Genomic DNA, 23727 nt, shown 5'->3' with positions numbered 1-23727 from the left:
GCCTTAATGGCAAACAGGTAGACCCTGGGTTGTGTCATTTTCGGGATGATGGCAGTGGGGGTGGGAGGAGGAGTGGCCAGATGTGCCAATGCTGCTGTTGTGTGTGACATTTGTCAGAGCTGATCATGCACAGGCAGAAGTGTAAGGGATGTCTCGTGTATTTGCTGACACTGGTTGTTGTTGGCAAAGCATAGCTGTTGAAAATTGATGTGGGTTTTGTGGAGTCATCCTTGGATTGTGTGGATTGGTTTGTACAGTCATAAAACAATCATGTAGTCAAAGACCACTGTCAGTAAAGGCCATGAAATAGGTTGAAGACATGTGTGAGCATTTGCTCACAACTCAAGACACGGTCAGGGCAAAAAGACCCAGGTCGGAGCTGCTGGTGTTAGCAGTCATGTGTGCATGACTTGCTTGCTTGTGTGAATGTGTGTGTTTCCTTTACTGAAGAAGGCTTTTACTAAAAACTAGAATGTGCAATAGCCTTTTTTTGTGCCCATCTGCAACTCAGTGGGTCATCTTCATGCTAAGTAGCAAACTATTCTTTTCCTAACATTGTTGTCAGTATGGCATCTGCTTTTCCTACTACTTGTTTTAAGTGGTCATTATACTTAAGGCCACTCTAGATAGTTACTCCTAGATATCGTATGGCGGATACTGTTTCCAGCAGTTTCTTATCAATAGCACAGTTGTACACTACCGGTTTTCTTTTCCTGTGTATGCAAAATATGTTACATTTATTTACGTTCAGGGTCAACTGCCACAGCCTGCACCATTCATCACTATTCTACAAGTCATTCTGCAAATCAGTACTGTCTTTTGGCATTGCTACTTCGTTGCACACAACCCATCATCTGCAAACAGTCTTAAAGAGTGTTCGATGCTTTCTACTAGATCATTTATATTCACTGTAAACAATAACAGTCCTATCACACTTCCTTGGGGTACTCTGGAAATTTTGTTGAAAGTGGTTAATCTAGAGCCAGTACAAAATATTACAGTGGAATCACAAGGATATTACTGAGTAGATATCAACATCATTTAGAAACTCTTTACTGTGTTAATGTGGCAGTTTGTTTTACATTTTGTTTCTGCTCTTGTTGGCAATCTTATGTTGTTTATTGTGGTTGCCTGTTATCTACCTCTCCTCTTTGTTCTACCTCATGTTACTTTTTTTTTTTTTTGCACACACGCAAAAGACAAAAAATTAGTCATTCCAAGGAGACACCACACATTGCAATGAAAATAGCCTAAATTTGACGAAGAAGAGAATCTGCAAGTCTCTTCAAGAATTCGATATTCAGCTGAAGTGCCTCATTGATGATTTGATCCTGTAATTAAGCTGCAGGGAAACTGATTGATATGTTTCATTCACTGTTCCAAATAATCCCAGTCATTACAATCAATTGGTTTATCTGAATGAAACACGTTTGGCAGTCATGAGAGCAAAGTGTGAAGTCTTCAATGACTACCATACAAGAAAATTGTCAAATGATCTTCAAAAAAAAAAAAAAAAAAAAATTCTGGTCATATGTAAAAGCTGTTAGTGGCACCAGTCGCTCATGAATGAGATAGGAGCTGAAGTTGAGAGTAGCAAAACAAGAGCAGAAATGCTTAACTCTGTTTTCAAATGTGCCTCTACAAGGGAAAACCCAGAAGTCTTGCCCCAAATTAATTCTCATACCACTGAAAACACGAGTGAAATAGATATTACTGTCAGTGGAGTTGAGAAACAGCTAAAATCATTAAAACTGAACAAATCCAAGGGCCCAATGGAATCCTTATCAGATTTTATAATCAATTAGTGGCTGAGTTAGCCCCTCTTCTAACTATAATCTATCATAGATCCATTGAAGAAAAAATTGTGTCCAGTAGTTGGAAGAAGCACATGTCACACCTGTCTACATGAACGGTGGCGGAAGTAATCCACGAAACTACCATCTGATATCCTTGACATCAATTTGTTGTAGAGTCTTGGAACACATTCTGAGTCAAACACAATGAGATAATTTGAACAGAATGACCTCCTCCATGTCTAACATGATCATGTGAAACTCAACTCACACTTTTCTCACTTGTCTTCCTGGAAGCCATGGATCAAGGCAGGCAGGCAGGCAGGCAGGCAGATGCAGTATTTCTTTATTTACGAAAAGCATTTGAATCAGTACCACACTTACACTTATTATCATAAGTTCCATCACATGAGGTATCAAGTGAAATTTGTGACTGGATTGAGGATTTGTTGGTGGGGAAGACGCAGCATGTTATCTTGGATCGAGAGTGATCGACAGATGTAAAAATAACTTCAGGTGTATATTAATGATCTTGAGGAGAACATTAATAGTAACCTCACACTTTTTGCAGATGATGCAGCTATCTACAATGAAACAAAGATGGAATGAAGCTCTACAAATATTTAATCAGAGCTTGATAAGATTTCAAAGTTTGTGCAATGATTGGCAGCTTGCCTTAAATGCACATAAATGTAAAATTGTAAATTTCACAAAACAAAATAAAAATATAGTATCCTATGAATATAATACTAGTGTTTCACAGATGGAATCTGTAAACTCATGCCGGCTGGAGTGGCCGTGCGGTTCTGGGTGCTACAGTCTGGAGCCAAGCGACCACTACGGTCGCAGGTTCGAATCCTGCCTCGGGCATGGATGTGTGTGATGTCCTTAGGTTAGTTAGGTTTAATTAGTTCTAAGTTCTAGGCGACTGATGACCTCAGAAGTTAAGTCGCATAGTGCTCAGAGCCATTTGAACCATTTTTGTAAACTCATACAAATACTTGGGTGTAGCACTTCGTAGGGACATGAAGTGGAACAACTACATAGGCTGTGTGGGTGATGCAGATGGCAGACTTTGGTTTATTGGTATAACACTAGGAAAATGCAATTATGCTACAAAAGAGATTGCTTACAAATAACTTGTGTGACCCATCCTAGAATATTGCTCTAGTGTGTGGGATCCACACCAAAACAGAATTGTGAGGGATACTGAATGTATACATAGCAGGACATTATGAAGTATCAGAGGTTTATCTGCATGCCAGAGGTTGGTTTGAAACATTAGAGAGCATCACTGAGACGTTGAAGGCAGCTTGTTAGCAGACTTTCTTGGGATTGTTTACTAACAAAGTTTGAAGAACCGGCTTTAAATTATGTCTCTAGGTACATACAACAACCCCCCCCCTCCTCCCATAGGGATTTTGAGGATAAAATTACATTATTTGCAGCACGCACAGAGGCATTTAAACAATCATTTTCCCTGCATTCCATACGTGAATGGAACAGGGAAAAGCCCTAAGAACCAGTAAAGTGGCATATACCCTCTGTCATGCACTTCACAGTTGGTTTGCAGATTATAGATATGGGGTGCCTGAGTTCATGAAACCAGGAATGAACACAAACAACCCCTGAACATGGTTGTTGTCATCTTGGAAAATGGTAATGTTCACAGCATCCTCATCATGAAGATGAACAAGAAAGGGCAATGCCTCGCCACCAAGAATGCTGAAATAAACATCATGTGTCATGATCATGGTAACCTATATGAGGGCGCCCAAGCAAAAAAAAAATCCCAAAAACATCAAAGAGCCTCTTTCAGCCAGTATTTCACCCTCCATTGAGGTCAAATGCCTCACTGGGCTGTCCATGCATTTGAAAACAGGCAAAATCATGGCCTGGCAGAGCACACTACATGCCGCCAGTGAGTTACAGTTTCGGTGTGAGGAGAGAGAGAGAGAGAGAGAGAGAGAGAGAGAGAGAGAGAGAGAGAGAGAGAGAGAGAGAGAGAGAGAGAATAAAAAAATAAAACTCTGGAGTAAGTTGAAAACTACAGACATCTATGAATGATTATGAAGACAGGTGTGAACATTAATATGAAAATGCTTAGATGCTATGGTGGACAGAATAGTGGTGGGACAGATGAGTGATGTGTTCAGAAGGTGCCTCATCCACCTCAATGAACTTGCCAGCACATTGGAGGGTGTGTTGTGTTGCGCACTGATCACCATCTCGGTTGGCTTCAGTGCGGGCAACAGCAGCACTGATGAGAGCAACAAGTTCTTCATATGTATCCACCTTCCTGTTGTACACATCCCCTTGTAAGCACCACCATAAGCAGAAGTCTAATGGGAGTAGGTTGGGTGATCTGGCAGGCCACCATGGTCAATCCACTGTTGAGGAAATATTTTATTAAGATACTACGATACTTGTCTGGTACAGCAAATCAGTGATCAATCGTGTTGCAGGTACATTTACTGTTGTTGCTCTAACATTACATCTTCCAAAAGTGCAAGTAGGTTTTCTATCAGGAAATGTCCACACACTGCGGCTGTCATGCAATTTGGTAGGAAAACAGGCCCTATCACCAGGTCATCAATCATACCACGCCAGATATATTTTTTTGTTTCTTTTTTGTGGTTTTAGGGCGCACAACTACAGTGGTCAGTAGTGCCAAGACTAAATTATGAATGCACTGCGAGGCACAATGTTAAAACAGCAACTAAAAAAGACAACACTACAAGAGGCACATTAACAGACAAGGGATTAAAAGAAAACAGCATAATCAAATGTCCTTAGACAGATTTGTCAAGTGGAAAAAATGAAGAGCGCGAGCAGCTGCTCCTGGGTCATCCGCTAAAATATCATCCAGAGTACACGGCAGGCCAAGATCAATGTGCAGTGTATTAAAATTCGGACAGGATGTTAAAATGTGGTGTACCGTCAGCAATTGCCCACATGGGCGGAACGACGCCGTCGCAGCCGTCAGCAGATGGCGGTGGCTGAACCGGCAGTGTCCAATCTGTAACCGGGCCAAAACGACCTCCTCCTGCCGAGAAGGGCGAGAAGAGGTCGTCCGAGCCGTGGGGTGAGGTTTCAACGCCCGAAGCTTGTTTTCAGTAAGTGTAGACCAATCGGCATGCCACAGCGATAAAATGCGCTGACAAATGACCCTGCTAAAATCAGATCAAGGCACACAACAAGAAGCTGTCCGAGGCTGGAGGACCACAGCCTTGGCCGCGGCATCTGCAGCTTCGTTCCCAGGGATACCGACATGGCCAGGAACCCACATAAAGGTAACCGGAGAACTGTTGTCTGCCAGCTACTGAAGAGAGCGTTGGATCCAGTGCATGAAAGGGTGAACCGGATACAGATCACTGAGGCTCTGGATGGAGCAGATGACATAAGCAGAATGTCGGTGGCGGCGGATGTAAAGAACAGCCTGATAGAGGGCAAATAGCCCTGCTGTAAAAACCAAACAATGGCCATGGAGCCAGTATTTGAAACTGTGTGCCCCGACAATAAAAGAACACCCGATACCGTCATTGGTCTTAGAGCCATCCGTATAAATGAAGATTGTATTAATGAACTTCGAATGAAGTTCGACAAACCGTGAGCGGTATACCGAAGCTGGGGTAACCTCCTTTGTGAGCGAGCTGAGGGCAAGGTGAACGCAAACCTGAGCCTGGAGCCAAGGTGGCGTTTGGCTCTCGCCCACTCTAAAGGTTGCAGGGAGTGGAAAATCAACTTGCTGAAGGAGGCGACGAAAGCGAACTCCAGGGGGTAGCAGGGCAGATACATACAACCCGAATTGATGGTCGAGAGAGTCGTCGAAAAAGGAACGATAAGACGGATGGTCGGGCATTGATAATAGCCAACAGGCATACTGACAAAGCAGTATATCGCACCGGTAGGTTAGTGGCAATTCACCGGCTTCAGCATGAAGACTCAACGGGACTAGTATAGAATGCTCCGATCGCAAGACATAACCCCCGATGTTGTATAGAGTTGAGGCGGCGTAAGATGGACAGCCGTGCAGAGGAGTATACAAAGCTCCCATAATCCAGCTTTGAGCAGATGATCGACCAATATAGGCGAAGTAGGACAGTTCGATCCGCTCCCCATGATGTACCGCTGAGAACACGGAGGACATTTAGGGAACAGGTACAACGGGCAGCCAAATATGACACATGTGGAGACCAGCTAAGTTTCCAGTCAAATGTAAGACCTAAAAATTTTGTTGTCTCGACGAATGGGTGAGCAACGGGACCGAGATGTAAGGACGGTGGCAGAAACTCTTTGTAGCGCCAGAAGTTAATACAGACCGTCATCTCGGCAGAAAAACAGAAGCCATTGGCGACACTCCTGGAGTAAAGACGGTCAAGACAACGCTGAAGACAGTGCTCCAGGAAACATGTACGCTGTGCACTGCAGTAGATGGTAAAATCGTCCACGAAAAGGGAGCCTGATACATCAGCTGGGAGGCAATCCATTATTGGATTGATCGCTATGGCGAAGAGAGCGACGCTCAAAACTGAGCCCTGTGGCACCCCATTCTCCTGGCGAAAGGCGTCGGACAGGACAGAACCCACACATACCCTGACCTGTCGATCCATTAAAAATGCACGAATAAAAAGAGGGAGGCGACCGTGAAGGCCCCATGAATGCAAGGTGCGGAGAATGCCCGCCCTCCAACAGGTGTCGTAAGCCTTCTCCAAATCAAAGAACGCAGCCACTGTCTCGCACTTCCGCAAGAAGTTATTCATAACGAAGGTCGGTAAGGTAACCAGATGGTCAACAGCAGAGCGGCGCCTACGAAATCCACATTGTACATTGGTGAGTAGGCGTCGAGATTCGAGCAGCTAAACCAAATGAGAGTTAACCATTCATTCCATCACCTTACAGACAAAGCTGGTAAGGGTAATGGGTCGATATCTGGAAGGCAAGTGCTTGTCCTTCCCCGGCTTAGGAATCGGGACAACAATAGATTCGCGCCAGCTTGTGGGAACATGACCCTCAACCCAGATGCGTTTATAAGTACAAAGAAGAAAACCTTTACCCGCAGGAGAAAGGTTCTTCAGCATCTGAATATGAATAGAATCAGTCCCCGGAGCGGAGGACCATGCCCGGGCAAGTGCACTTTCGAGTTCCTGCATAGTGAATGAGGCATTATAACTTTCATGATTCGAGGAACGGAAGTTAGGTGGCCTAGCCTCCTCTGCCTGTTGTCGGGGGAGGAAGGCAGGACGGTAATGAGTGGAGCTCGAAACCTCTGCGAAAAATCGGCCGAAGGCATTGGAGACATTCTCAGGGGCCACAAGGACGTCAGTCGCGACCGTCAAGCCAGAAATTGGTGAGTGGACCTTAGTGCCAGATAGCCGGCACAGGCTACCCCAGACAACAGAAAAAGGAGTAAAACTGTTGAAGGAGCTAGTGAAAGCAGCCCAGCTGGCTTTCTTGCTTTCTTTATAACACGACGACACTGTGCATGTAATTGTTTATAATTAATACAATTCGCCATCGTAGGGTGGTGCTTAAAGGTGCGTAAAACACATCGACGAGCACGAATAGCGTTGCTGCACGCTGTAGTCCACCAGGGGACTGGGACTCGACGTGGAGAAGAGGAAGTACAAGGGATGGAATATTCAGCAGCAGTGACAATAACGTCCATGAGGTATGCGATCTGACTATTGCAGCTGGAGAAGTTTTGATCATGGAAGGTCGCCAGGGAGGTGAAAAGCCCCCAGTCAGCTTTGGAGATGTTCCAGCTAGTGGAACGTGGAGAAGGTGTGTGATGCAGGAGATGGATTACACAGAGGAAATGGTCGCTCGAGTATGTGTCAGACAGAGCATACCACTCAAACCGACATGCAAGTTGGATAGGATATTGAGAGGTCCAAGTGAGAATAGGTAGGTGTTGCATCCGAAAGGAAGGTAGGTGCACCGGTCTTTAAGCAGACTAGATTGAGGTGGTTGAAAAGGTCTGCCAAGAGGGAGCCTCTCGGGCAGGATGCTGGAGAGCCCCAAAGGGGATGGTGGGCATTGAAGTCTACAGTCAACAAAAATGGTGCAGGTAGTTGAGCAATAATTTGCATCATGTCTGCCCCAGTAACGGCAAATGACGATGGAGTGTAAACAGTACAAATGGAAAATGTGAAAGTGGAGAGAGTAATTCAGACGGCAACTGCCTGCAGATCCGTGTGCAATGTGATGGGATCGTAGTAGATATCATCACGGACCAGCAACATAACCCCTCCATGAGCCGGAATACCAGCCACAGGTGGTGGGTCAAAACGCACAGAGGTATAGTGTGCCAAGTCAATACGATCGCATGGGCGTAGCTTCGTTTCCTGGAGAGCTAGTACGAGCGGACAGTGCAAGCATAGCAGCAACTTTAAGTCCTCTCGGTTGGAGTGAATGCCATGAATATTCCAATGAAGAAGTGCCATCGTGAGAAGAAAAAGAAAAAGGAGAAGCAAGAAGGGGTCACCTCGAAGGCCGCTGAGGGCCTGGCTTCAAGCGAGCACTGCTGCCGCTATCAATAGGCGGAGAGTCATCATCCATTTTATCAATAGGTTCGTCAGCCACCATGTTAAGATGGTCGGGAGGGGGAGCTTCCTCCGCCGGTGAACGGCCAGATGTTTGGCTAGCAGCGGTGCAGCCAGGCGAAACTGATGACGGCCTGGGGCAGCAACCTCTGGGTGGCACAGGAGAAGAAACGCACCGTGGCGGAGAAGGAGAACTTTTCTTCCTATGAGCCTTCTTGGAAGGTCATTGAGTCAAACTACTGGTCGATGGGTGGGAGTTCAGGGTACGTAAGAAGTCTTCATGGGATGGTTCCTTCCTGAAGGCCCATGCATCTGACTTCTGGGTCTTAGTCATGGCAGAAGCTAATGAGGGTGCTTGTGTCTTAGGGGTGACGGGAGGAAGGGGAGACGTTGATCGGGCAATCTTAGCACTGGCCGAATGGACGACCATGGTGCTAAAGGTCAGATCGCATGTCTCCAACGATACCTCCTTGGTAGGCCAAGGAGAGGCAAGGACGGTACTGTATTTCCCCGCTGGGAGCAGCGTGGGCTTCCTACTAGCAAAAAGCTTGTGAGCAGCCGAGGTGGACAGTTTCTCTTTGACCTGAATTTCCTGTATACAGCGTTCATCCTTGTAGATGGGACAGTCATGAGAGGACGCTGCATGGTCACCCTGACAGTTCACGCAACGAGGAGACGGAGGTGGACAGTCACCCTCATGGGCGGCCCTGCCACAAGTGATGCATTTAGGCGCATTAGAACAAGACGGGCGGGTGTGGTTAAAATGCTGACACTGGTAGCAGCGCGTAGGTGTCGGGACATAGGGGCGAACATAAATAACCTCATAGCCCGCTTTGATGCGTGACGACAGCTGAACACTATCAAAGGTCAAGAAAAGTGTCCGGGTCGGTACAAGGTCATGGTCGACCTTTTTCATGACCCTATGGACAGCCGTCATGCCCTGCTCAGCGAGGAAAGACTGAATCTCCTCGTCAGTCAATCCGTCAAGTGATCTAGTAGATACCACACCACGCGACAAATTCAAAGTGTGGTGAGCCTCCACCCGGGCAGGGAACGTGTACAGGAGTGTGGCCCAAAGGAGTTTTTGTGCCTGAAAGGCGCTCTCAGTTTCCAACAACAAGGTATCGTTATGCATCCTGGTGCAAGACTTGATAGGTCCGGCTATGGCATCTACGCCCTTCTGAATAACGGTTGACAGATGAAAAATCCTTTCCGTCCTCATATCTAGAAACTATGAGGAACTTTGGGGCAGGCGGTAGTACTTTTGTCACTGGTGGCTGGTCAAGTTTCCGTTTTTGGGCAGAAGTCAAGAGAGAAGAAGAAGAGAAATCCATTGCGGTTTAATCCCCCATGATTGCCAGCGTCTCCGATGGCACGCTCCTCCCTTGTGGGGACCCTCTCAGAGGGCGCTCCCGCCTTGGGTGAATGTTTACAGCTCAGGTCACACCTCCGGAGAAATGGACGAAGTGACCAATCGGCATGGTCGGAAGGTGTCAGCTCGGGCAATCACCCCTCCCCGGGCCTGGGCTTTACCAGGGGGTACGCACAGGCCCTACTTCTCTACCCAGGGCAGGCGAATTACGCTTTATCCCATCACCGGCTACGCGTGCGAACGCGTGGGTCGGCCTTCAGGCACACGCAGGGAGGAAAGAAGAATAGGAAAAAAAAGGGAGAGAGGGAGAGAAAGGACAGACTGTCTCAAACGCCGAGGCGGAGACCATAGGGTGGACAAGAAGGCAAGGTAATGGGGAACATGAAGGAGAAAGTGCTTGCCCACAAGAGAAAGATGGTACAGCGTCTGACTATGGACATCGTCTGGCCCTGGAGCAAAGGATCGAGATGAAGTGAGAGAACGCTCTAGCTCCCTCACAGTAAAGGCGGCATTGTAACACTCATGATTCGGAGAAGAGAAGGGTATCGCTCAAGCCTCTTCTATTCGTTTCTGATGGAGGAAGGCAGGATGATAGTGGGAGGAGCTCGAAATCTCTGCAAAATGGCAGCCCAAGGTGTTGGAGACAGCAATACTATTCACTATGGCATCAGCTGCTACTGTCAGACCAGAAATTGGGGAATTGACCTTGGTCCCAGAGAGCTGTTTGAGATTGGCCCATGTGACAGAAGAGGAAGTAGAACTGTTAATAGAACTAGTGAATGAAATCCAGCTAGCTTTCTTGTTATCCCGAAGAACGCGACAACTCTTTGCATGCAACCGTTTATAATGAATGCAGTTTGCCATCATAGAATAATGGTTAAAAATGCAGAGAGCACATCTCTGCACACAAATGGCATCACAGCATGCCCAGTCCCCCAAGGGCCTGGGACACAGCATGGTAAAGAAGAAGTGCGAGAAATGGAACTTTCTGTGGCAGTAAGGATAACGTTTGTAAGATATTCCACCTGGTCATTGCAACTGGAGAATGTTGTTCGTCAAAGTTCGCCAGGGAGGAGTAAAGCCTCCAGTCAGCCTTAGAAAGCTCCCATTTAGGTGTGCACATAGATGAGGTAGGAGTCAGCAATCAGATGGCACATGGGGAATGGTGGCACGAGTACGTGTCAGGGAGAACAGGCCACTCAAGATGATGAGCAAGCTGTGTAGTGCAGAAGGAGAGGTACAAATGGTATAGATGTATATGGAGTCTGAAAGGAATGTGGATGCACCCATGTTAAGGCAAATGAGGTTAATTTGATTGAGTAGGTCAGCCAAGAGGGCACCTCTGTAACAGATTCCCCAAAGGGGATGGTGTGCATTAAAGTCGCCAAGCGACAGAAAGGGGTGAGGGAGTTGCCCAATAAGCTGGAGGAAGTCTGCCCTGGTGACACCAAATGATGGAGGGATGTGAATGGTACAAAGGGAAAAGGTCAATTGAGGAAGATAAAGGTTAATTGCAACACCTTGTAGGTGAGTAGTCAGGGAGATGTGACTATGAATGTCATCCCGGATGTGCAGCATGACTCCCCTATGAGATGGAATGCCATTGATATTAATCAATGCCCACGGGCAGCTAATGTCTGAAATTCCAATTTGAGATTGACTGACACTGACAAAGTGCAACACTCATCTCTGGGCACTGTCACATAGATTTTTCCCCCTCCCCCAAATCACTGTTCTTATGCTGCATTATATGGTTGTGAGTGGTACACCATTCCTTGTAAACAAACTTAACAGTTTGCACCTATACACCAACAAATTGGACAACTTCATTCGTGGTGTGGTCATCAGTACGGCGCACAAACATGACAGTTTCTTTTTGCATTCTATGACCTCCCACACTGACCATCTCACTGTGCTGATTCCATGCAACCAACCACCACATACACTCTACTTGACTGTCATTATTAAATGTGCAAAAACAAAGTTGAAATGCAGCGTGCTGGCTGATGGGAGCGGCTATAAAAGGGAAATGCCTTTGCAGTCACTCCAGTCAGCCACCACGCTGAGTGTCAACTTTGTTGTTTAATACTTACATCGGTGGTGGATGGTCATATGACTGTCTGGTATCAGTTCAAAGACACCTACAGTGCCCCAAAATGAAGACCAGTGAGCTCTTTCAAGTGGGTAATTGATATTTTATCTGGTGAGCTTACTATAACTGTTCACTGCTTCTCCTGCAGTACAGAACCACCTCTGCAGCTGGTGTGCCTAAGGCTCAGTTGTGCAGCAGTGCCTGCCCGAGAGACAGCTGTCTTTAACGCTGGTGGTGGAAGGAATTGCCAGTATTTGTCTGGGAAGGGGAAAGAGAGATGGCATACAGTTCCTGATCACCATACTTTGTGCCAATGTCAAGGGTTAAATTCCAAGCTTCTCCATGTCACCTCATGGTATGGAGACATATGACATATTCTTAATTCTCAATCCAAAGATTGGTTGGTATACCTCATATGAGCCTGCTCCAACATCATCTCTGATCTACCTATAGTATTGCAGTCTAGGTCTTTCCCTAACTCTCTGCTTGAACCATTTCCTCCATTACATTAACAAGTAAACTATTTCTTCAGTGGAAGTGGTAAATTAACTGATCTCTCCTTATCTGTAAAGTTTGTAGGACAGATCATTACTCACTTTTTCTACTCAGAATATCTTCATTTGTGGGATTTGCTATCAACAAGATCTTTTCTATCCAGCACCATATTTTCAATGCCTTCAGACATCTCATCTTGTGCATTAGTAGTTCACACTATAGTGATACATCTGTCATGTGGGATGTGAGGTTCAGCAGTCCCCTTGCAGATAAGTAGGCTACGTGTCAGCACCCTTTCCCCTGTATGGACATCCATAACAGACACCCATACAACACAAATACACACTGGACATGTTATACCAAGTGGGAGGAAGACAATAGCACATCACTGAGACCTCGCCCAGGACAGGATAAGGTTCCCACTCTCAAAGCTCCAGTTCTAGTGTTAGTCTCACAGAGGTGCACATTATGCCATTCCAAGCCAATAGCAACAACCTGTTAGTGCCGAAAATAGACAATAATTGTCACATACTACATGAAACGCACTGCATGAAATTCCTAGTGGTTTAGTAGGATGGAAAGTTAAAGTAGACTCAACACACAGACAAAACAATCAAGAAGCTAGGTTCAGCATGTTATGTCCTTTGAAGACTCTCTTATTCTGCTTGCCTAAATACGAGAGTATTGGATTATTTTGCATCTTTTTAATCTTGATGTCTTATAGAATTACCTTCCGTGGCAATGCAACTAAATTAGATTAAGTGTTTCTTCAGCAGAAGTGAACAGTAAGAATATTGTTTAAAGCAGATAAGTGTACATCTTGTAGAACACTTTTTAGGGATTGGAATTATTGCACTCAATTTCCAATATATTTATCATACTCTTAATCATGGTCCCCACCCCCCCAATTAAAATCAGTTTCAGCTGAATCACAATACAAGACACAAACACAATTTTTCATGTAGACATTGCCTCCTTGTTTAGGATTCAGGAGGGAGCTGTGTATTTATGTACTCTGCAGGTAAGAGTTTCATTAAGTGTGTATGTAACATGAAGCAAGAAGCTGTGAATCCCTATTAATTCAAAATAAAAAGAAAACAGTACCTCATTGGAAACTACTTTTACAAATTATTTGAATATCCAGATTCAGGGACTCTAAGGTTCTGTTAGATACATGCTACTAGCACAGTTTATCAAGCTGGAGGACAAGTAATGATGCACTATAAACAAGATTAAGTATTTACAGATGTAAAACATATTTTCTTTGGAAAATATCTTTGTAATCAAGCAAATATTATGCTGCTTATAGTAGATAAATGTAGCAGCTTTCTCAATAATTGAATCTATTAAATTTAGATGGTATAAGCATGACTCACATTAAGCACTATAGTGGTATTTTATTGTTAATGCTGTATGCAGATTAAGTTTCTATCATTTCCTTGTATTTTGGTACAGTATACCTCGCCTCAGTCTACATCCATGAAAGTTGTCATCCTTGATGGGATTTACAAAACACAATGAATGAATAAACGAATAGAAACTTAATCTCTGTATTGTATTTACAGTAAACTATCATTATACTGTTTAGTATTACTCGTGTTCATTCTAGCTAAATATAACCAAGTAAATTACAAAAAAAATGTTGCCACATTGAAAGAAGATGTTGTCTTCTCAGTTATATTAATTAGCAATTGTTCATCTCCTGTTGTCAGTATAATATTTACTTCACATCATTATTAGCCTTTTTCCCCCATGGTTGGCACATAATATTGTGCACATCTCCTCTCTCTTCCCCCCCCCCCCCCCATGTCCTCATCTTCCTCCAACATCTACCTGTCCATCTCCTCCTCCATCTTTCATTGTCCATCTTGTCTGTCCCATCTTTTACAGCATATACTCCTCATTCTCTCTCTGTCCATCTCATCCTCCTCCACAATCTATCTGTCCTTCACCACCACCTCCTCTCTCTCTCTCTCTCTCTCTCTCTCTCTCTCTCTCTCTCTCTCCTCCTCCTCCTCCTCCTCCTCCTCCTCCTCCTCCTCCACTCACTCACTCACTCACTCCATCTTATACTCCCCCCCCCCTCTCTCTCTGTCTGTCTATCATCTCCGCCCCCTCTCTCTCTGTCTGTCTGTCAGCCTTCTCCTACCTCTTTTCTCTATCCATCTCGTACCCCCCCCCCCCCCCTCAGTATCCAACTTCAAGCTTCCTATCTGTGCTCAGCTGTGTCCTTCCAAACATGTAGCCCCTACAAGGCATGCTGATACTACCCACACAACATGCCTGCCATGCAGGCACACATATGTCAGCTACTAGGGGATCTAGGAAGTTTTAACAATGACCATGCTGATTTTTGTGTAGGAAGCAGTATGTGTACCAAATTTGGTTAAGTCCAGTCTAGCAATGTAGAAGATGCTGGATATACATAATTTGTTTTTTAGCAAATCACTACCCACAGCTTTAAATAATGAGTCCTGTTTACAGTACATTATTACTTATCAGGCACTTTTACAGTGGACAATGCTATGTCCTAGTGGTTACCAATACTTTTCAATCTTTGGATCTAGATATTCGGGTAATTTGTGAAGAGTGGCTAACAAGCCTTACTTTTCCTTTCTAGGGCTGTCAATTTCTAGCTTAAGATTAGATAAGAGTTAGTTGAATATCTTTGCACCGAAGTATAAATCTCTACTCTGAACTCTAGATAAGGAGGCAAAGTCAATGGTTTCTTCACAAATCCTGAATGAATTCTCAAGGGGTACGGGGAGTGGAATCAGCAAGGTCGGCCCCCTGACCCCCCCCCCCCTTTGGACAAATAGATAAACAAGGAGTGAGTGGTGGTGTGTTGGTGATGAGGGAGGGGGGGGGGGGGTGGGGCGAAAACTCACTTTCTCGTGCATTGACTGACAGTACACATGTGCGTACTGCTTTATATCATGTGTCCTTGAAAAGACTGCAGGATTTGTGAAATCAAAACTGACATGTTCATGTTGAATTGTGGTGCTTATTGCTACCAATTCCATATCAAATGTCATACAAAATTTGATGTTCAAAAGGGCCAGATGTAAAACTCACAATGTGTCATCGAAAAAATGATTACAAATTTAAATATTTATTAACATTTCTAATGCTGAATTGCAAAAACAAATAACTCAATCAGAATCACTTTCATTGTATTCATCATCTGTGCATAAATCCTTATTATCGTCACTACTGTCCGATTCAGCGGTGTTAATCATGATGTCTTCTATTGCATGTTCGACGACAGCGTCACGCCTCCAGTAATCTTCTTCCAGTTGTTGTATGTTCGTGCAGTACCCTTCCCAGTCATCAGCAGTAACTAACAGAAGGGTTTCACTGACAAGCTGAAGCAGATCATCATTCAACAAGTCACTTGTAACACTGAGCTCCCTAAACAATCTTTTCACTTTCGCCCATGCCAATTCCATTGCACTCAAATTACAGTTGTGTGGTGGCAAGCGGACAACCAAGTGGCCTTTCTCTTTAGCCATTTCGTCAATCACAAATGACTTCTCACTAGGGCAGTGTTCTTGAATTAATGAGAACAGAACCTGTTTCCTCATGCTTTCACTACAAGGGACATGCCTCTTTTGGAGCCACTGCAGCATCCGCATCTTTGTATGATAACATGTGGGTGTTTTGTCCACCTGCCTGTTCTGATATGGAGCATTGTTAATCACTATGACTGCATTTGGTGGAAGATTTGGGAGAACCATGGTCTCAAACCACTTCTCAAAGATTTCCGAAGTCATTTGACCACGATAGTCTCCTTTTGCAGAGTTTGCCCAGAAATTTAGCTGGGCTTCCCTGATGAATCCCTTTCTCGATCCAACACTTCCTACAATAAGTCTTTTAGAGGAAGTTCCCCATCCTGCAACGCCTGCTGCAGCATTCTTTGGCCAGCATTTTCCAACTACCAAATTGCTGTCAATCCAAGTTTCATCAACATAGAATATTTCTTTGGCTGCTGCTCTACTATGTCTCATTTGTACAATGAAATGCGACCGCCAGCCAGCAATATCACTACGTTCTAGCAATAACCTTCTCTTATACTGCCTATCTTTCCATATGAATCCCATGGACAGCAAAGTATTCCTCAAAGATGTAACAGACCACGTCCAACCAATCTTTTCCTTAAGTATTGGCCGAAGTTTCCGCAGACTGGGAGCGATCTTCTGCACCAAATAGAAGTCTTCAATTGTTTGTTTCACAACACTCCTATCAAATTCATTCCATTGGATTCTCCCAGTAGCTTTTGGCCTAAGTGAGAGAGAATTAAAAAACAAAAACAAAAAAGTTAGAATGCAAGACTGTGCTTTGTGCAGAGCTACAGGTAGTGAAAGAGAATTTAAAAACCAAAAAGGATGGTTAGAAAGCAGGACTGCATTTTATGCAGAACTAGGGGATATTATGCTAAGAGTTCCTATAGTCAGCATGATGATTTTGCACACACAAACAATAGAAGGAAAAGGCACATTTTAAATAAATTCATACATGTCTCGGGCTCTTTAAGTGATCTTTGGAAGTGAAATATTTGAAAAGAGATTTACCTCTTTTTGCCTGGAGTTTCTGGTAATTTCCCAGGATTTTCTATGCAAAATCTCCGAATTCTTCTTACGGTGCTGATGCTTGCTCCTGTGTACGTCGCTGTTCGGTTCGCCGATTGAGTGAGAGGTTGGAATAGGTATTTCCTTTCGCATTCCTGTTCGCAACATTCGACTATGTTATTAATTATTCTTCGGGCTTCACCCCGTAAAGTACATCTTCTGCTCATGCGAGGAATGGAAAGAATAGAAAGTGCTGCTCGCGACGGGCCAGGATGCACTTCGTTACTCATTAAGAGATTATTAACTTGCGACTCAGCACGACGTTGCAGAACAATTCCTTCTTCCTTCTAGAGTTGTGGCGATTCGTGAATGAGTCGTTCATTTGAACGACTCTAAATAAAGAATCGTAAGAATCGAATCGTGATACGGACGAATCGTCGTTCAAAAGAATCGTAAGAACGATTGCGTGTTTCCGAGTCGTGACGATTCCAAGTTCCAACGATTCATCGATTCTTAGTACGCTCTGCTTCGAAGGAACCTTCCGAATCATGCCGAGTCGTGCCGAATGATTACGACCGCCAGATGGCAGTCAAGTGGAGGATGCGTGTGAACAAAGGAGCTCGGAAGGAACAAACGAAGTTTGTGGGCCGTACTATTACTCGTGAAAACCAAGCTATGTAGTGCACATGCGCGGATTGGTATCGTCCTACGTTTTTCTGTGCTCTTTCCAATTCCACAGCATCTTATATTTCACAATAAAGCAACTGTCAGCCCTCACTCACACACTGCAAATGTAGCTTAACTTTTATTTCGTCGAAATACAAAGCATAGGTATTTTGCTTTTAATTTGAGAACTTGCTTCTGCCACTACTATTTATGTGAGAAGACGACATACATCTAAAGTGTAGGATACAATCGCATACAGTGACATTACTTCACTGCTAATTTGCTAATTCTGCTAGTTCCACCAGTGCCGCCACTAAATGGCTGTCGAACTAGACCAATATTACAGAGCCTATATAGAGAGAATGTAGGCTCTCTAACCATTACCTTTCTTAGCGGATCGCCGTGTAATACCGTCTTGAAACAAAAGCTTTTTAATTAATAATTTCAAGTTCGAGTTTTCGAAAGTTATCGTGTTCAGATTCATATTAAATTTTAGTGAAGTAATGTCGCTGTATACGATTGAATCCTATTGTTTAGAAGTATGTCGCCTTCTCACGCAAATAGTAGTGACAGCGGCAAGTTCTCAGACAAATTAAAAGCATAATACCTATGCTTTGTATTTAGAAGAAATGAAAGTTAAGCTAAATTTGCTGTGTGGGATGGCTGTCAGCTGCGTTATGAATTACAAGGGTGATGTGGACTTCGAAAAACATCTTAGCACAGAAAAACTTAGGATGATATGAGCCAAACCACGTCTGCCTCACTGCTAGATATTGTTACTATAAAACAGACGTCTGTAGTTAGATACGTTCAAGCCACACAACCAAACTGGCATACCACGTAATTTTGCACCACCTTCCACACAAATCGAGAATCACACTTGTGACGTCATATGCATGTTTACTCACAAATAAACTATTTCTGACATATCTTATCATGACAGTTCGATTCTAACCCCATTGACAATTTTAGACATGTCCTGCCATCTGTGAGTAAGATGTAGAACGTTTCGCATTCCGTAAGAATCGTGCCATCGCAGACTAGAATGAATCGTGAAAGAATCGTGAACGAATCGTAGGAATCGATTCGCAATGTGAGATTGAATCGTAGGAATCGAATCGAGAACAAGAATCGTGTTGCCCAACTCTACTTCCTTCGTATTGGCTAATGGCTGTTTAGTACACTAAGGAGTGAGGTACTGCGTTTTTAGGCCGTTAATGTTGGCCGTGGCCAAAAACAAAACAGTTTCGCCCCGAAGTCGACTGACCTGTGCCGTACGCTCAGGCCTCAGAGCCAATCAAGATGTGTGGAGGTCTGGATCAAGACGTTGTGAACAAACAGTAACTGAAAATTGTTTTTGTGTCTTCTGTCATGATTGTGTAGATCACGGTACAGCTGAAAATGATTTTTTTTATCAGCAACAAAAACCCTTATGGAGCATATGAACGGAGAAAAAAAACACTGAGGAATAATTGTTTTCGTAAACCAAATAGTGTTTTCAAAAATAATATCCTAGTATGTCTATAACAGAAAATTTTTCAAATGAGTGTGTTCTTTGGCGATTTTTGCGATTATGGGACGTCTCACCATTGTAGTGTCACTCGGATACATTTATAGGTTAGACACAGCTGTTTACAACTTCGTGGTTGCACAAGCTCGTGCATTTACAGCTCTCTGTACGGTGATGATGTGTTATAGTATCAAAATGCGACGCATCGTCATTGTTCAAAAAACCAAAGTTTTAATATCCGAGTTTGTGGTACAAACAATCAGCAGATTTGTGCAGTTACTACTTTTGTGTAACTTATATGGAACTATTAGACTATTTTCAACTGACAGGCTATTACGATTTGTGTAGTCTCTTTGATATAACCGATTCTAACTTTTGTGTAACTTATACGGAACTATGAGTTAGACTATATTCAATTGCCAAGCTATTACGATTTGTGTAATAGCTTTTATATAATCGGCCTCCGTTTTTGTGGCAGTAAACGTTGCATCTATCGTGAAATCTTTGCGAATAGGTAGTTAAGGTGAGATAAATTGTACATAGAAACCATGGGAACGTTTTCTTCCATTAAAAAATGGTGTGATCATCAGACAAGAATGTGACTTTCGCTATAATTCTGATAAATATTTTTTATAAACAATTTTATGTGATCTCTTTAAAGCGTTCAGTGTGATACTTTCTCACATCTCTGTAGAGTTGGTACACATCATCAATGGCTTCAACATTAAAGGTTTCGATTAACACTCTATTGATTGGCCCAAAAATCAAGTAGGATTTTGCAACAGCTTCATGTCTTTCAATAGACACCAGTATCTGTGAGCTCCTAATCACTTGAAAAACCTCATCCCAACTTCCATTAAATCTTTATCGTCATCGTATTGTAGAACGACTTTTGCACCGTCCCAAATAGTATGTTTTTTTCATGAAACACTGCATAACTTCTTGATTTTGTAATGTTTGCTTTTCTTCTTCTTCTTCATAACAGTTTTGGTAGCCGTCTTGGACTTTTTAATTTCAGATTTTGTCATATCAGGTTGTAGGTCCAGCTCACATTTTTTGAGCATACTCATCTAAAGATCTGTAGGCTAATTGGTACTGCTGTTTCATCACCTTGGTGTCTTTTTTTTTCCTATGTTGAGAGTGACAATATTTCCTCAAGGAGTTTAAGTTCGTCGAATCTTAACTTGAGGACTGCTCTTTGGGCTTCTTTGCAGAAGTGTCAGCAGTTTATTCAAAAATTTGGGTACTCCAATAAATGCACAACAGCAAGCACAGGTTCTGTGGAAGACCAAGCTCCTACTACAGTAAGTCCTTGTACTGCAGAATGGTTGTCTTCGGTAGGGCTTAATGTGAGGGGAGGATGATGCCCTATTTTGAACAATAATTGAGTCTTAATCCCAATCCATATTTGCAGATGCTTATTTTGGGTTGTTTGGAAGATTCTTTTATTCCTTGCCACCCTAAGAATATTACTAAAGTCAGTTTTGGATACACTTTTAATATTCTTTCTCTGTCATACTACTAAATGCTTGTGCAAAGCAAGTTTTATCTCATGACTGCAAGAGACATGTAAAATGTGGAGACAATTTAGTGATGGAGATGTTTTTTCTGCTCTAAGCATCTCAGTCAGTTGTATATTCATGTGGGTTGCATGACCATCAGACAGAAGCAAGAGGAGACTCCTTGATTTCTAGTGTAAATAGACTGATTAAAAAAGTTTAGTTCAGCATGTTGTGACCTACAAGCATCTTTGATTGTGTTCATCTAAAGACAAAAGTGTTGGCTTGTTTGGCATTTTTTCACGTGCTGTTGTCTTATGGAATTAGCATGTGGGGCACTGCACTTAAAGTAAATGATGTGGTTTTCAGTCTGAAGACTGATTTGTTGAAGCTCTCCATGTTACAGTATTCTGTGGAGGCCTCTTCATCTTTCAATAACTGCTGAAATATAATGCCCCCTCCACTCTCTCTCTCTCTCTCTCTCTCTCTCTCTCTCTCTCATTTATACTATCCTTTTGAGACAGTGTCCATTCCATGCAACTGCTCTTCCTTGTCCTTTCCTGTCGCCAACATGACTACTGTAACATCGGTAAACCTAAAAAATTGTACTCTCATTTTACAGATTGAATAACTTTCGGGATAGGCTACAATCCTTTGTCACTTCCTTCTCCAACACTGCTTCCCTTGCATGCCCTTTGACTCTTTATAACTGCCATCTGGTCTCCATTGAAGTAGTAAATCATCTTTTGCTTCCTGTATTTTTCTGCTGCTAACTTCAGAATTTCGAAGTTTATTCTAGTCAACATCGTCAAAAGCTTTCTCTAAATCTACAAATGCTCTAAATCTAGATTTGCCTTTCCTTAACCCATCTTCTTACAGAAGTCATAGTGTGAGTATACCTTTATTTGTTCCATTTCTCCAGAACCCAAACATCATCTGACTTCTACCAGATTTTCCATTATTCTGTAACAATTCGTGTCAGTGTTTTGCAGCCATGGCTTATTAAACTGATAGTTTGGTAAAATTCACACATGTTACCACCTGCTTCCTTTGGATTTGGAATTATTACATTCTTCTTGGAGTCTGAAAGTATATTACCTGTATCATTTGTCTTGCACACCAGGTGTAGTAGTCTTATCAAGGCTGGCTCTCCCAAGGATATCAGTAGTTCTCAGGGAGGTTATGTTGCCTACTCCAGGGGCCTTGTTTCAATTTAGGTCTTCCAGTGCTCTGACAAATTCTTCTCGCATCATCTCTCCTGTCTCACCTTCACCTACATCCTCTTCCTTTTCTATAGTATTGCCTTCAAGTTCATTTTCCTTGTATAGCCTGTCCTCTGGCCATTCCTGCTGAACTGTTTGGCATTTTCTATCAACCTCAATTTCTCAGCATATGTATAAAGCATTTATTCAGCAAAAGTGAGCAGTAGGAATATTGTGTAAAGCTCATAACATTACATGTTGCAGAAGCATACTTGGAAGTTTTATATATACCTCCCATTACTTATACTCCATAATGGTTTTTGTTTCTGATTAAAGTCAAGTTCAGCTGAGTTATGGTTTACACAAACACAATATGAGGAAGAAAAAGAAAAAAATAATTTTCATGTAGACTTTGTTTCCTGGTCTGTGGTTCAGAGTGGAGTTATTTACTAGTATGAAGATATTCAACAAACTCCTGTCCAATATAAAGCAAGAAATAGCAAAAGATGGCAAATTAAAAATAAAATTGAAACCATACCTCATTAGCCACTCTTTCTGCAAATTACATGAATATCTAGATTCAGATAATGAAAAATTCCTATAGCTACATGGCAAGTAGCAGTGTTTGCTGGAAAGCTGCAAAACAAACATGCTGCAAATAGAACTCAGTATTCACATGTGTAGGTACTTGTTTGCTTTGAAAAATACAGTTGTAATCTAATAAATATTAAGCTTTTTATATCAGATAAACAAGTTGTATATTACAGGGTGTCCGTAAAAGAATCTTCTGCACTGTATATTTTAACATTTTAATTTTCGCTATTTACAATAAATTGTACATCGAATTGAAGACAAACTTTTCCTAGTTTTTCTTGCAAATGTTAAGTATATAACCGTTACTTATATGGCATCCAACCTAAAATCAAGTTCTTCCCACACTTTGGTTAACAAATCTGGGGTAATGGAAGCAACAGCCTCTTCACCTCTGTGTCTCATCTCTGCCAAATTATTAAGTAGTGGCAGAAGGTAGACCTGATCATTTATGAAGCCTCAAAGGAAAAAATTATATGATGTGGGGTCAGGTGAATGTGAAGGCCAGTGGGAAAGAGCTCTGTCATACTGACTATTAATGACCAATCTAACGGTCAGGGTCTGCAACATTGTCACTCTCAGACGAAGAGATGCCAATGGGGAAGGGCACTATCTTGTTGCCAAATAAAGTTTTCAGGTTCACCTAATTGGGGAAAGAGCCATTCTTGCAACATATTCAGGTAAGCCACCCCTGTTACAGTAGTTTCAGTGAAAAAAGTGGTCCTTACATTTGTGTCGGGGCACAGTGCAGAAAGTGATTAATTGGGGAAGCACTTTAATATTTTACAAGTTCATGAGGACACACTATCTCCCAGATATCAACAGTATGGGTACTTATTGTAAAGCACAATATTAAATAATAAAGCAGTAGCACATGGAATTTACAGACAGACATTTAAATTTTTAATATAATCTAATACACGAAGGGATTACAGACCTTGGTTGTGAGTGGGCATTGATGGGAGTCAATGGGGAAAGTTGAAAATTTGTGCCAAACCAAGATTCAAATCCGGGTCTTCTGTTTACTAGACAGATGCTCTGACCAGAAGAGCCATCCGGATACAGTGATCATTGCAATTGCACAAACTACCCTAGCATGCCTCCCATCTGACCCAAATTCTCAGCTTATCCACACACTACAAATGTAGTGTCCCATGCCCATGATCCTCATTACTTCTGGCATTTCACTGAGTCTCGTAAGATTTTGAGTCTGGTGTGCTTCTGTACTGAATGGATTATTGGCACACGTGTGTGTGTGTGTGTGTGTGGGGGGGGGGGTATTGTGTTTGAGATGGAGCTTTACCCCCCCCCCCCCCCCCCCCATCTATAGTGTCTCCACTCTTCTGTGGGGGCGGGGGCATTTGCTATGACCACTGTGTCCAGATGGCTCAGTG

The 23727-nt window shown here is 43.0% G+C and overlaps 2 protein-coding genes across 2 annotated transcripts in view; one reads left to right on the top strand and one right to left on the bottom strand.

Moving 5' to 3' along the window:
• Positions 1–23727, top strand: part of LOC126210383 (uncharacterized) — a 242126-nt gene that overhangs the window by 193285 nt on the left and 25114 nt on the right. The window lies entirely within an intron of this gene.
• On the bottom strand, positions 15394–18018 carry LOC126210382 (uncharacterized). The gene is made up of 2 exons (XM_049939611.1): positions 16869–18018; positions 15394–16578 (listed from the first exon to the last, which is right to left on the bottom strand). The coding sequence occupies exons 1-2, from the start codon at positions 17153–17155 to the stop codon at positions 15450–15452; spliced, it is 1416 nt and encodes a 471-aa protein (XP_049795568.1). The 5' UTR covers positions 17156–18018; the 3' UTR covers positions 15394–15449.

The sequence above is a fragment of the Schistocerca nitens genome, chromosome 10, assembly GCF_023898315.1.
Source record: "Schistocerca nitens isolate TAMUIC-IGC-003100 chromosome 10, iqSchNite1.1, whole genome shotgun sequence".
In the NCBI taxonomy this organism is placed as follows: Eukaryota; Metazoa; Arthropoda; class Insecta; order Orthoptera; family Acrididae; genus Schistocerca; species Schistocerca nitens.
This window is presented reverse-complemented; position numbering and strand designations above follow the sequence as displayed.